This window comes from Bactrocera tryoni, unplaced genomic scaffold, assembly GCF_016617805.1.
Source record: "Bactrocera tryoni isolate S06 unplaced genomic scaffold, CSIRO_BtryS06_freeze2 scaffold_517, whole genome shotgun sequence".
NCBI classification, from domain to species: domain Eukaryota; kingdom Metazoa; phylum Arthropoda; class Insecta; order Diptera; family Tephritidae; genus Bactrocera; species Bactrocera tryoni.
The window spans coordinates 334,852-349,567 of NW_024396204.1; the positions used below are offsets into that span (position 1 = coordinate 334,852).

The 14,716-nt window shown below is 35.5% G+C and overlaps 1 protein-coding gene across 4 annotated transcripts in view; it reads left to right on the forward strand.

The window, feature by feature from the left end:
• LOC120781211 (rap guanine nucleotide exchange factor 4) overlaps window positions 1-13,947 on the forward strand; it is a 33,399-nt gene extending 19,452 nt beyond the window's left edge. For 3 of the 4 annotated variants that reach the window (XM_040113331.1, XM_040113332.1, XM_040113333.1), the window contains exons 7-21: window positions 1,423-1,514; window positions 3,623-3,709; window positions 3,965-4,106; window positions 5,347-5,533; window positions 6,505-6,650; window positions 8,000-8,144; window positions 8,471-8,647; window positions 9,091-9,252; window positions 10,031-10,184; window positions 10,272-10,479; window positions 10,536-10,789; window positions 10,862-11,032; window positions 11,284-11,417; window positions 13,135-13,484; window positions 13,543-13,947. In XM_040113331.1, coding sequence (XP_039969265.1) covers window positions 1,423-1,514; window positions 3,623-3,709; window positions 3,965-4,106; window positions 5,347-5,533; window positions 6,505-6,650; window positions 8,000-8,144; window positions 8,471-8,647; window positions 9,091-9,252; window positions 10,031-10,184; window positions 10,272-10,479; window positions 10,536-10,789; window positions 10,862-11,032; window positions 11,284-11,417; window positions 13,135-13,484; window positions 13,543-13,670 — 2,537 coding nt within the window. In that variant the 3' untranslated portion in view covers window positions 13,671-13,947. Of the gene's footprint in view, window positions 1-1,422; window positions 1,515-3,622; window positions 3,710-3,964; window positions 4,107-5,346; window positions 5,534-6,504; window positions 6,651-7,999; window positions 8,145-8,470; window positions 8,648-9,090; window positions 9,253-10,030; window positions 10,185-10,271; window positions 10,480-10,535; window positions 10,790-10,861; window positions 11,033-11,283; window positions 11,418-11,520; window positions 12,576-13,134; window positions 13,485-13,542 lie in introns of those variants that run through there. The other variant, XM_040113334.1, reaches the window with a different exon arrangement.
• Window positions 13,948-14,716: the final 769 nt, after the last annotated feature.

Below are 14,716 nucleotides of genomic sequence, written 5' to 3' on the forward strand. Positions count from 1 at the left end.
GAGAGTATTATAGTTTTGTTCACATAACGGTTGTTTGTAAGTCCTAAAACTAAAAGAGTCAGATATAGGGTTATATATACCAAAGTGATCAGGGTGACGAGTAGAGTTGAAATCCGGATGTCTGTCTGTCCGTCCGTCCGTCCGTGCAAGCTGTAACTTGAGTAAAAATTGAGATATCATGATGAAACTTGGTACACGTATTCCTTGGCTCCATAAGAAGGTTAAGTTCGAAGATGGGCAAAATCGGCCCACTGCCACGCCCACAAAATGGCGGAAACCGAAAACCTATAAAGTGTCATAACTAAGCCATAAATAAAGATATTAAAGTGAAATTTGGCACAAAGGATCGCATTAGGGAGGGGCATATTTGGACGCAATTTTTTTGGAAAAGTGGGCGTGGCCTCGCCCCCTACTAAGTTTTTTGTACATATCTCGGAAACTACTATAGCTATGTCAACCAAACTCTACAGAGTCGTTTTCTTCAGGCATTTCCATATACAGTTCAAAAATGGAAGAAATCGGATAATAACCACGCCCACCTCCCATACAAAGGTTATGTTGAAATAACCGACTAACAAAAAACGTCAGAAACACTAAATTTTACGGAAGAAATTGCAGAAGGAAGCTGCACCCAGGCTTTTTTTTAAAATTGAAAATGGGCGTGGCCTCGCCCACTTATGGACCAAAAACCATATCTCAGGAACTACTAGACCGATTTCAATGAAATTTGGTATATAATATTTTCTTAACACCCTGATGACATGTACGAAATATGGGTGAAATCGGTTCACAACCACGCCTTCTTCCAATATAACGCTATTTTGAATTCCATCTGATGCCTTTTCTGTATAATACGAGTATATACATTAGGAACCAATGATGATAGCGGAATAAAACTTTACAAAAATACGGTATTTGAAAAATATGTAAATGACGTATAATGAAATCTCGATTATCACTTTATCATGCGAGAGTATAAAATGTTCGGTGACACTCGAACTTAGCCCTTCCTTACTTGTTTTTTTTTTTTTTTTTGTAGTCCCCATGTTGTCAATAAATTATAAAAAATACAGGGACAATAGCCAGGCGTTTTGTGAACATTTAAAAAAAATGAAGCAAATCGGTTGAGTAGGTTGACCGGAATCATGTCCGCCATCATGTCAAAAAGTGTGTTTTGAGAAAAACGCGTTTAAAGTTTGAGGTGTGCACTCCGAGCGCTCCGAACGTCGAGCTGTATTATTACTTATGAGCCTTTTTCAAAACCTTCCAATGGTAAAGTTGGTTTCTACATTAATTCTAAGGGTATAAGGGAACATAAAATGGAAAAAGAAAAAAAATTTAAAAAAGTTTACCCTACTGACCCCTTAATAAAACTTTAATATTACTAATTTAATTTTTCTATATTTACATCTTGTTTCACAGGGTTCGGTTCCGGAGTTTCACCAATTGCTTCGTCTCCAACTAAGCGTCCTCTAAGTCCAGATCATCCGAATCCGGCTTTACCTATTTCAGAGGTAAGGGCATTTTCCAATGTCACATTCAATATTTTTAATACTAAATATATTTAACGCCGACTGGTACATTTAAAATGTACATTTGAGTGAAATCGGTACATTTTTCCCAGGTTGGTTCTAACTTCTTCGTGTGGTACTTGTTTATTATATTATAAAAATATGAGTTGGAATAGTGAAATGAAAATAGTCGTAAAAGAACTTATATAAAGTATGCCTCAGTATACACCATGGAATAAGAAAATTAAAAACACAGAAAGTGTATGGTTATAGTGTAACAAACTTCAATCGAAATCGATCAATATTAAGAAGAACCACCATCCGATTATCCTATCGTTTCATATTTGCGCGGCACTGCTGGAATGCAGTTCTATTTTATGGCAAAGATCATTGAATTGACGGGTGCCTATCACATAAAGTGTTTTAACGCACTTACATATATCTCCTAACCTAATAAATTCGGTCGGTGAGAAGCTCGTACATTAAACTAATCGTTTGAGAGTACGCGTTGTATACCTTAAGACACCATCCTGTTGAAAACATTTAGATCTTAGAAGAAATCAACCATTACATATACAAGGAATGTCGCAAAAGAAACAGAACTTTTTAAATATAACTGTTTCTGGTGGCGCCACCTATTGGTGGGTATATGAAATAAAAAGTTTGATCTCTTGTTGACATTTCGTAAAAATTTTAAGACAACTGGATAACTACAATCGATGTTATAGATCAAAAAGTGACAGCAGCTTTTGAACATCGGTCGTAAAATGCAAAGAGCAAATATTAAATTTTGTTTTAAACTTGGGAAACGTTTACTGAAACATTTCAAATGATGAAAAAAGTGTATGGTGATCAGTTAAGTGATTCCGAGAAGGTCTTGAGGACCTCTGTGACGATCAGAAGTCGGTCGTCTTCAGAAGTCAAAAATAAAGACAATGCTGATTTGTTTTTACGATTCCGAGGGTATTGTACACCGAGAGTTCGACCCACCTGCCCAAACGATTAATGCTGTGTCTTACCTTGGTGTTATGAGCGTCTTTTGTCACGCATTCGTCGTACTCGACCACAAAACCGTGAGGCAGGGTCCTGGCGCCTGTTGCACGATAATGCGCCGTGTCATCGGTCGACGCTTGTCACTGATTTTTTTACAAAAAACTCCATATTAACCATTAATCACTCACCCTACTCACCTGATCTGGCACCCTGTGATTTTTACCTATTTGGAAAACTTCATTTGCCCATGAAAGGACACTGGTTTCAGGACATTTCAGCTATCCAAAAGGCGACGACCGATATTCTCAAGAGCATTCCGAAAAATGACCTTAACCCTCATTGAGACCCTCGGGTCTGGCCAGGCATATTTTGTTTTTAAATGTTATTTAAATACATATATTTAGAGTGTAGCAAACGACTTGCGCTTCAGGTAGCTTCCTAGAATTTTATTATCTATAGAATTCAGAAAAAAAAATGCAAGGATATCTTATCGAAAAAGACTAAAAAAGGATATTATAATATTACACCTTAGTGCACCAATGGTGCTTGGCTAGAGCCCATATATTTTGTATGAAAATATATAAACTTTGGTATGTTTCTATCACTTCGCACGGTTAATTTATCTGTTTTCATGTTCGTTACATGTCCAAATTGTTTGTATGTTTATCTAGGTCAAATACTTCAGCCGCTAGAGCGTTTTAAATGTAATTTTTCTCAAAATGTTACATTTTTTGTGAACGCTATTGCCACGCCCCTGGTAGGGAAGAGGGGAGGTTGAGGGCTTTCCTGAAAGCCCCAGGGGTGAACTAACTCGCAAAATGGTTTTGAAATGCTAATTGACCGGGCTTAACGCTGTATCGAAGCACAAGGAAACTACTTTGAATAAAAAAATATAACTTTTGAAAAATATTAATTTTTTTTTTTGTTTTTTTTTAACAGTCCTGTTTCTTTTGCGACAGACCTTGTACTTACCATATACATACATATGTATACATACATAAAACTTTTCATTTTTCTTACATTGATCGTACGTTCTTTTATAACTGATATAAAATACTTTTTTATTTACCACCATAACCGTGTTGCAATTATTCATCAAATTTATCCGTCTTCACCAGTCTCCGAGTTCTACTATGAGTCGAATGGGATGGGCCTTGCGTACACTTCTTATTGCTGACGGTTCAAGTTGTCTCAAGGATAGAAAAGTAAGTTTGAGAAAATATTTTGTATGTGTTAAATTTTATACAAATGCATTACCCGAAATGTGGGGTGATGTCATCTAAAATTAGATTATAAACAACCTATTTACTTGACTAAATAATTAAATTATTAATTAATCTTAAAAAACTATACAAAAATATAACTTTATTTCATTTTTTATATATAGAATGTATATACGTACTATCATGTTTACACCTTAATGGATGTGTGTAAATATTTACACTCATTTACTCTTACAGGTAGCTGGTAAATTTATTCGAAAATGTGCACCAGGAACGGAATTAGTGGATTGGCTGTTGAATTTGTCATCTATTGTTCACACTCGAGCCCAAGCTGCTGGCATGTGGCAAGCGCTGCTTGAAGAAGGGGTGCTATCCCATGGTTAGTCTGCAAATACACACAGAAAGTTTTATTTTTAATAATAAAGGGGTTTTCCTAAAAGGTGTGGAGCTGTTGCAATCGATCCAAATGGCTTTGCTTGGTTTTTATATAGCTTTCTTTAGTATATACTGGAAAGTAATAGGACTGAGTCGATTTAAAAAAATTGATTGAACCAATCGTTACAATTCTTTAAAAACTTTCATAATAGGCTCCTTCTGCGTCGCGATTTCCAAGCATTGAAGGCGTCACGAAAGGCATTCTCCAGAACATCCTTGCACAACTTGCGCATGTTCAAGTGCTCCGTCAGAATGTCATGAACCACAGAGTTTGATAAATTTAACATCTGAGCAATTAAACGAATACTTAGTCGACGGTCTGAGCTCATAACTTTGCGCACACGAATCACATTGTCGGTGTTTGTCGAAGTCGCAGGTCTCTTTCGTTAGCTAGGAACGCCCTCTATCGAATCCAATCGGTACGCGTTGCGGTCACGCTCTTAAGTACAGTCGCGACGGAGGAAAATCAGTCCTATTACTTTCCGGACAAAGCCTACTTATATGTATATTTATACCCTGAACAGGGTATATTAAGTTTGTCACGAAGTTTGTAACACCCAGAAGGAAGCGTCGGAGACCTTCTAAAGTATACACATATATAAATGATCAGTATGTTGAGCTGAGTCAATTTAGCCATGTCCGTCTGTCTGAACTGAACAATCGGAATCAAATGCTTGCACGGGAAACCTCCTCATTTGACGATATATCTTCACAAAAGTTGGCACAGGTTATTTTCTAAGATAATAATGTAATATGCGAAGAAATTATTCAGATCGGCTCACTATAGCATATAGCTGCCATACAAACCGAAAGGTCGGAATCAAGGGCTTGTAAGGAAAACTTTCGCATTTGACGTGATATCTTCACGAAATTTGACATGGATTACTGCTTAAGGTAATAACATAATCTCCGAAAAAATTGTTCAGATCGGATTACTATTGCATATAGCTTCCATACGAACTGGACACATAGTTACTAAAAGAAATGCAACTGTGAAGGGTATATTAGCTTCAGCCGAAGTTAACGTTTTTCCTTGTTTATATATAAATTTGTATATGTACATATGTATATAGTTGTTTGATAAGAGGTATGTCCTTTCATTCACACACACACATATGTATGTAAATTTGTATAAATACTAGTATACTATAATACAATATTTTTACGATTTTTTACTGTTTCAGTGAATAAAGAGCAACCCTTTAAGGATAAATGTTTTTTGTACCGTTTTCGTGTTGACGAAGATGGCAGTGCTGGCAGCTACTCAACGACCGAGGATACTAATGCTGCTAATGAATATGTTCGTGAGTCTCTGAGCACACTTTTCCAACGTGGACCAGATGCAATACTGCGAATGATTTTACGAAAGCCGTAAGTACATACATATATACATATGTACACATCAAAGTGTAGAATTAGTTGTTACACACTTATGCACATTCATTTATATAAGTGGCCTTGGACACTTCTAGTGTTGTCAAGATGACTGACAGCTTCATTATAAAGTTTTTATTATTTAACCTTATTTAGCCATAAATTTCGAAACTTAGAACTTTTTGGTGTGGGAGCTGTAGGTATCAGTGTGGAATACTGTAACTTTGAAAACTAGTTTCGATCACTAGCGTTGAAATTTCATTGATTATCATTTTTTAAATCAAAGACAGTTGAACTTCTCTAACTCGAATCAACATAATCCACAAACAAACTTCGAGTTAGAGAGACTTCGAGTTATGGAAGCTCAGCTTGTATCTCCGCGTCCCAATCAAGAAAAGCGCTGTAGCTGCCAATAAACGAGGATGGCACCGCTTATTACAATATACATATGTATGTATGTATATTGTTTCCTTGTATATTCGATTTTATCTTTCTTCGAGTTTATAATTAATAACATCGTAAATATAAACCCTTAAAGTAATTATCTAGACGAAAGTATTACTTACATATTTACATCATTATACGAATGCATATACACTAGTTATCAAATGGAAGTATAAAGATATTACATACCAATATAGCGTTTGTGGTCAATTTTGGAATATATAAAATAACGAAAAGCAGCCGTACAAATTTGCAATAATTTTGCTTAGAGACGAAGCGTCAATAGAATATTATTCCAATTAAAATATTAGAACCAAAATTTGTTAATTTATAATTTGTTACTCAAATACCTATGTAAATATAATATTATGTATGAATTACTAATTATTTATTTTAATAAATCTGCGTTGAAATAACGTCTGCGAAATTTATACCTTCATTTGTAGCCTAATGTATTCTTATATAGCACGTATGTATGTATATGGACGTTTGTAACTACATAGTTGTATAAATATTAATTTCAGCTCACACGAACGAACTCCTGAAGAACTTGAACTGATTTTTGAGGAGCTTTTACACATAACGGCCCTTTCACATTTGTCGACAAGTATAAAGCGTGAACTCTCCTCCATTATCGTTTTTGAATCGCATGCAGAAGCTGGAACAATACGTAAGTTAAATCGAATTGCTATTCGAACTTATTCATGGTCGGGCAATGGAACGTCTATTCTATCGTCATCAATTAGGGAATCGGGTTCGATATCTCCTGGATAAGGAGGCTGGAGAAGTGTTCTCTCCATAATTTTAGTACATATGCTCTGGGCATCGCTTACTAGATCACCTTTGGGGTTCTACAAGAGTATGCTCCAGTCTTGCAACCTTCTGTTAGTCGCCGCGTTTCAAGCACCACCCCTGTCGGCCAGCATATCAAACTTTTCATACTCTCGTCATGCGTCTCGCTTCCCTCTTTAGCTCTCGGTATCTATCCCATCCCGCACGAGACAGTCTGTTTTCTCTCCGCTGCGACACGGCACTCCTCGTCATACCAACTGTTCTTTTGCATTTTCCGAAATCCAATGGTTTCGTTGCAGCTGTACGCAAGGAGCTTTAAATGCCGTCTCACAGTTCCTTTATACCGAGTTGCTGATGAGTGCTCTCAGAGAGCAGGAGTGCAAGTCCAGTAGTAAATCGTTTGGCTGTCTGTTGTGATTGCAGTTTTTCGACGTCGAAACTTCCTTGTGTTGACAAATGAGGCGAGTGCGCATCTTGGCTGCAACAAGTTAGTGGTTCATGTCGATGTTAGGGCTTCGGAGCGTACGCACAACTAAAAGACTGGAATCGTGTATTCCGTCTATCACAACATGATCGATCTGGTTTGTGGCTTTTCGATCCGGAGACAGCCAGGTAGCTTGATGAATTTTCTTATGGTGAAATCTAGTACTAAAGATGTAGTAAATGCCATCGCATTTCTTGGACGGCGGTATTGTCAGTCTTCACCCTAACGATTACAACAACCAGCTGGGCAGCGGCACCTTCTCAATTAAGGGACCGGACATTACAGGTGCACGCCCTTAAGTCATAATCCGTAACACGTTTGCAGGGTTCGTCATCAGAAGGGGGTTCTCTCATCCGATGCTGATTTCTTTTTTTTAATGGTAGTGGTTTTTACGTGGTGGGTCCCAAAGCGCAACCCTGTGGAGGGGAGGTTTCGCCTTCTCTCTTTGGCTCGCCTTCAAACGAATGTGTTCTGGCTACCCAGAGGATACTCCGGAAGTCGTGAGCTGCTTCAGCCTATGTAAAATAATCGTTTCTGGCCACTTCCAAGTTAACGGCATTCAGATAACTCTCCTCACTAGCGTGAACTTCTACACATGACTCCATCTTCCATTGTAATTATAATATATAAATTGCGGGATATTTAATTTTCGGCTTATTAAATTATTTGTAAAAAAATAAAAGTTGATTGAAGAGAGTTGTGAAGTGTAGGGCTCATTAATATTTATATTTCTTTGAACACAGTATTTAATCAAGGTGATGAAGGTCGTTCATGGTATATATTGCTCAAGGGATCTGTGGACGTGGTAATACATGGGAAAGGTACCGTAGCTACTCTTAAGAATGGTGATGATTTTGGTAAACTCGCATTAATAAACGATGCTCCCAGGTAAGTTTCCCATATTCTAGGATTTATTACCTTTATTTCTTGTACAACAAAGATAAAACAACGAAGAATAGTCGGTACTGACGACCATTTAGCGAAGAAAGTAAAATGTATAGTAATGAAAGGGAATATAATTTCTTTGTCAACATGTTTTATCTCATTTATACTGTTTATTTTATTTCTGTTCGAAAAGTAAGAAACCTCCTTAGCCTACTTGGAAGACAAAATATAAATAAAACAATAAATATTATGTATATGTATACATATGTATATGTATGTATGAATGTAAATCTATATATTTTGAACTAAGCCCGTTTGAATCCTATTAGAGCAGCAACAATCGTCTTAAAGGAGAATAATTGTCATCTTTTACGCGTTGATAAGGAACATTTCAATCGTATTCTGCGCGATGTAGAGGCAAATACGTTGAGACTTCAAGAACACGGCAAGGATGTTTTAGTGCTCGAGCGTGTGGCTAAGCAAAGGGGCCAGCATTCAGCATTTAAGTAAGTTTTACAAAATTAGCGATTACATATGTATGTATATGTATGATTATGACGTTTTACTGACAACTGCTCGTGATTAAAAAAGCATCTAATATACGTCATAATTAGCTTAGTGCTCAGCGTATTACCATTTGAGTCACATTAATATCTTTAAAAATTTCACAATTGGATGCATCATAAATTTATTAATGGATTTAAATTTAATTTTAATGTTTACTTTCTACTATGAGAGAACAAAGACTATTTTGACCGATATCTTCTGTCAAATAATGTTTAACTTTTCTTTGGTTGTGCCGAAGGTCTAATATACCATTTTATATGTGACCCACTTCCTTTCGATTAGTGATCAAAGTACCGCCGCCACAGTTGTATCATTAATAATAAATTGACGGCAATAGTAAAAATATATTGCTTAACTCTACTCCTCTGATTACTTCAAACAGGTATACGGTAATGTCGGGAACTCCATCAAAGATGTTGGAACATTTATTGGAAACACGGCTCGGAAATCAAGTGAGCGGTTTGGATCCCTTTTTGGACGATTTTTTGCTTACACACATAGTTTTCATGCCTGTTGTGCAGCTAGTGGATGAACTGGCCAATTAATATCCTTTTGTAAATAAAAACATAAACGCAAAAATATTATTACTCATACATACTTAACCATATATGGATTTTTAATTTATTTAGACAAACTCTCGATCCAGACGATCGTCGCGATAGGTTATTTTACTTATTATATACATACATAACACAACTGTCTATTACCTTTTACTGACAACTGTTCGTGATTAAACTTGAATGGAAAGGTAGAGTTCAGATGAGAGTTGATCATGAGCTGCACAGACCGTAATTTCTCCAAAGTCCCGTCATTAATGGCAAAAGCTTTCTTGTTTCCAGGCCACAGAATCAATCACATAACCAAAAATTGTTATCCTGTCTCTTAAGACACATCTCCATAAGCAAAATGAATTAAATAACTAAAAATTAAAGCTTTTTGTTTCCACGCAAGGAAACAAATAGAATGTTTGCATTTCAGGTTAGTCCTCAATAAACATACATATGTAAGTACATACATACAAGTATATACAGCTTCAAGCTGCAAAATGGATGGACACTATAATTTTAGTTTAAAAAAATTCGAACAGGTAGACAAAACGTTCTTAATTATATAATGAACAGACAGGACCTACTAAAATTTTAATATGGATACGGATTTTGTAATTTTATCTCTTTTTTAAGTGGCTTATCTTTCCACTCGTACCGCTTTTTCCATCGTAGACCTTCAAAATTGGCAGGTGCTTTTCTTTTGTTCTGATAATCTCTTTCAATATTTTGATAATAGTATAACGTTAAAGTTAGTATTCCTTAACTACAATGCACTTTTCATTGCGACTCGAACAATGGTTCGCAAACCCCAGAGGATCGGGAATATATAATTAACTTCAAGAAGCGCGTTGTACAGTTCATGCAAAAATGGGTGACGGCCGTGCGGCATGCAGCATTCGACGAACCAACCGTCTGTGATTTTATTGAGGTTCGACAAACATTAATATGTCAAAATTACAATTGTTTGTCAAATAAAAATAATATGTCATTAACAAAATTCTATTTCATTTAAAAGGACTTAGCAACTGAAATAGAAGCTGATCAAGAACTGAGTGAAGAAACTAGCATTATACATAATGTTCTTACACAAATGACACGTTATCAGGAGGATCGTAATCAAAACACTGGGCAAAAATGGAAGCTACCACCAAATGGACAACCCATATGTTTATTTAGCGGAAATGCTACACCTTCAAAAACTATTATTCGTCCCGATGACGATAGTATGTTATATGGATTCTTATCAATATAAATTCTTTCAATATGTAACTTGTTATAGTCATATTTCGAGTATACTGTGCCGATCACACATACTGCACTTTAAGATTTCCACTCCATACTACCGCCGGGATAATAAAAGCCTGTGCTGCCGATAAACTGCAATTAAACCGAGGACCTGAAGATCTAGTACTAATCGAAGTAAAATCGAACGGAGAGCGTTCACTCTATAAAGATAACGATGTTAGTATTCCCACTAGCCTCAGCCTGAATGGTCGTCTTTTTGTCTCAGTGAAAGATCACCTGGATGCATTGGTAATAAGTGTATTTAATAATAAATAATTTACATAAAGTAAACACTTAAATTACATACTAATAACTTTTTAGACACCACTCCCTGAACAAGAAGGACCAACTGAAGGCATAGACATTGATTTGGAAATATTGAGCACGAAAGAAATAGCGTACCAAATGACACTTTTTGATTGGGATCTGTTTTGGGCAGTACATGAGTATGAACTTCTGTATCAAACATTTGGGAGACATCACTTTGGCAAAGTGAGGAGAAAATTTTATTTCAATGCTTAAAATCAGTACATTTACGAATGAAAAATCAATTAAGCACAATAAATACTATTTTTCATCATTAATTTTAATTTGAGGAGATTTCCTATTCAATTAAACTACGTACATATGTATATGTATATTTTATTACTCCAATAGTATATACATATGTTGTATATACGAAATTAGTCGTTTTTTATGCATTATAAATTTATAAACTCGAATTAATTTTTTACTTATTTAAGATAACCGCCAATCTAGATGTATTTCTTCGTCGCTTTAATGAATTGCAATTCTGGATCGCAACGGAAATAGTAACTACCAGCAGCATGTGTAAACGTGTTGGATTATTAAGAAAGTTCATCAAATTAGCTGCCTAGTAAGTCAAAGTACTTTTAATTAAAATCTTATGCTAACATCCGCATACACCTATATAAGCCCTGCAGGAAAGTGCTTTAGTACCAAATTGTTTCCTTTTTTAGGCACTGGAAACTATTATTTCGGCTTCAGCTAACAAATTTAACTTTGCGAAATAATGAACTATTTCCTCGCTCGAATTTTTTATAGCTCAGAACTAGACGAGGCAGTGTTGCCAGGAAATTATAAATATTGTTAACTCCTGAAAACGAATTACAAGCTATTGGTAGAAAAATTACTCTTAACAATTCACCACTGGACGCTATAAATATGTATATATTTGTTCAATCAAATTATTCGATATCGTTCCAAATTTATTTACGGCAATACGGGTTTTGCTAACTTGTCGGCTGCTTATAGAGCGCACAGTCAATAAAGACTGGTACGAGTTGGCTCGGTAGGGCCGGCCCTGCGCTTTTTATACTCTTACAATATTTTGCTATGAAGTATTGTTCACCTATGTATAGTATATCTAACTCGATGATCAAGATGATGAGACGAGTTCGAATCCGAATGACTGTCAGTCTGTCGTGCAAGATGTAACTTGAGCAAAAATTAAGATATCGTAATGAAAATTCGTCTTCGCGTTCCTTAGTTAAAAAGTACGAGTTTGTAGATGGGCATAATCGGTCTACTGTCACACCCACAAAACGCCATTAACCAAAAATTTTCAAAGTTCCAAACCTAACCAATAAATAAGAACGCCGCTCACTCACCATATAACAGTACAGTTAAAAACTACCAAAAGTGTAGTAAACTAATAACTAAATAAGACAGAGACATTAGCTTGGGACACAACCGACCGATTTCAAATAAAATTAGTAGGTGAAATTCTTTATAATGTCACCATATGACCAAAAATTTCCCAAATCCAACCAAAACTGTTCAAACCCCTAATTACCGAATATGTGTACCACAGTATCTATAGTTGACTTTTGACCGAAAATATCGCTCTGATATCTGCAAAATCACAGAATGCTCGATGCACAATGGTTTAAGATGTCAGCTGTTGGACTTTCTATGTTGGAAAACTTAGATGATAAACCGCTAAGAATGTATCAAACGAATGATAAGAGATATTGAACAAAAACCCCTGTACTAGTGCTAAATTGATATTGAAGCTATCACCAACTCGGAAGAATTTGGTGCAATTGTTCTAGTTCTTGATCTCTGTATCCGTCTAACCAATACTACTGTGATCAAATTGAAAGGTGAATTGTTAATTTATACTTCGCGTGATTTTCGAATCGGTAAATTGGTAGTACTGTTACTTCGATTTTTACTATGTCTGAATTTATTGAACAAAGAAGTGCGATAATGCATATTGCATTGGTTATTCGTGATCATTTCGCCACATTTTCAACTAATATCGTGCCGCAACTACCGCATTCGCTGATTTGCCGTCGTGTAACTTCTTGCTATTCAGCAAATTCACATGACCACTACGAGGATATAAAAGCTAAATCGACAAAGGCGCTGATGGCAATCATGACGGAGGATTTTTCCAAGTGCTATGATGACTGGAAAATTTGTTAGCATAAGTGTATTGCAGCGAAAGGGGATTACTTTAAAGAAGATGAAATGGGCAAAATTCACCTTTCAATTTGATCACAGTAGTATATAAATTTATCCGATATATGTATATTATTATATACTATATTATTATAAATTATACCTAGCTGCAAGGAATATCAGAATCTGAATGCTTTCTTTGCCATCACAATGGGCCTTTCAAATATGGCCGTTTTGCGCCTCACGCAAACCTGGGAGAAAATACCTTCGAAATTTCGAAAACTCTTCCAGGAATTCGAAGCTCTCATCGATCCCAGTCGCAATCATCGTGCGTACCGTGTTTATGTAGGCAAACTGCAACCGCCAGTAATACCATTCATGCCACTCTTACTGAAAGATATGACTTTTGCCCATGAAGGTAATAAAACTAGTTTAGAAGGTCTGGTTAATTTCGAGAAAATGCATATGATGGCGCAGACTATGCGCACCATTCGCTTCTGCCGTTCACGGAGTTTAGGTAAATTACTTTTATGGGATATTTCAATTCGATTTTTAAACATTTCTTTTAATTTAAGGACTGGAGCCACCATCACCGAAGAGTGAGGGAGAAGTGCGGTCATACATTAGTTGCCTCCGCGTAATTGACAACCAGCGGGTTTTGACAGCTATGTCACAAAAAATTGAACCAATACGCAAAGTATAAAGTAAATAGTGTTCTCGACACAACTCTTACATTACCTGTTAACTCAAATCCATATTTATTAAAGCTTTTTATTAATTATGCTTTAAAGTAGAATGCTAATACATTTCTCTAACAAATATATAATACATAATAAGGAAATTATATGTACATATGTACATATGTGCATTTGGTACCTATTTAAGTGGTGAACTAAAGCTTAAATGAGTCCCAGTGTTGCATATTTATAAAGGCACTGTCACAAAGTCAAAATATACATACATACTCATACATACTTGAATACTTTCGTTTTCATTTCTTGCAAACAAATTACATTTTATTTACAACAACCCAATGTAAATCTTATGAAAACCCTTTCAATATATCTTATGTTTAATGTTTGGTATATTTACTTATATTTTTTTTGTATTTTTGGTCGTCCCATTGAGGTCATAGTTACATAAATTCCATACCAATGTTATGTAATATGTAAATTGGTGTACAATAATAACTAAACATCCTGGAAACTATGAACCACGATTTTTGTGCATTGCAATACTCATAAAAATCGGGGACTGACCGACAGTTGATTAATTTAACATTTTAATTTTTTCCAGAACTATTAATTTATTTATATAACGTCTTATTTTCGTTATACAACCAGCGAAATAATTATAAAAGCAGCAAAATTGTTTTCATTTTAAAGTTGAAATAATTGTTTTATTTTTAATCAAAAACAGTAAGTTGGAAATACAATATACAAAAAAGGCAGTTAACATATTAACGATTTTCTGCCATTTTAAAAAGATGTGCGCCATTATCGTTTATAACTTCTTCTAGACGTGAGTGTACAACTCTTTATCTTTTATAATAAATTTTGTAAAAAAATTTGTTGAAGTATTTTTCTGAATATTTAAAAACAGCGAATATCGTTTTGCCGCCCCCAAGATGTTGCGCCCGAGGCGACGGCCCCCTTCATATTCCTTCCATACATGAATAGTATGTACACTATTACTATACCGCGATGATCTTCGTTTTAGTTGTGAAAAAAAGGAAAACCTCAATTTTAT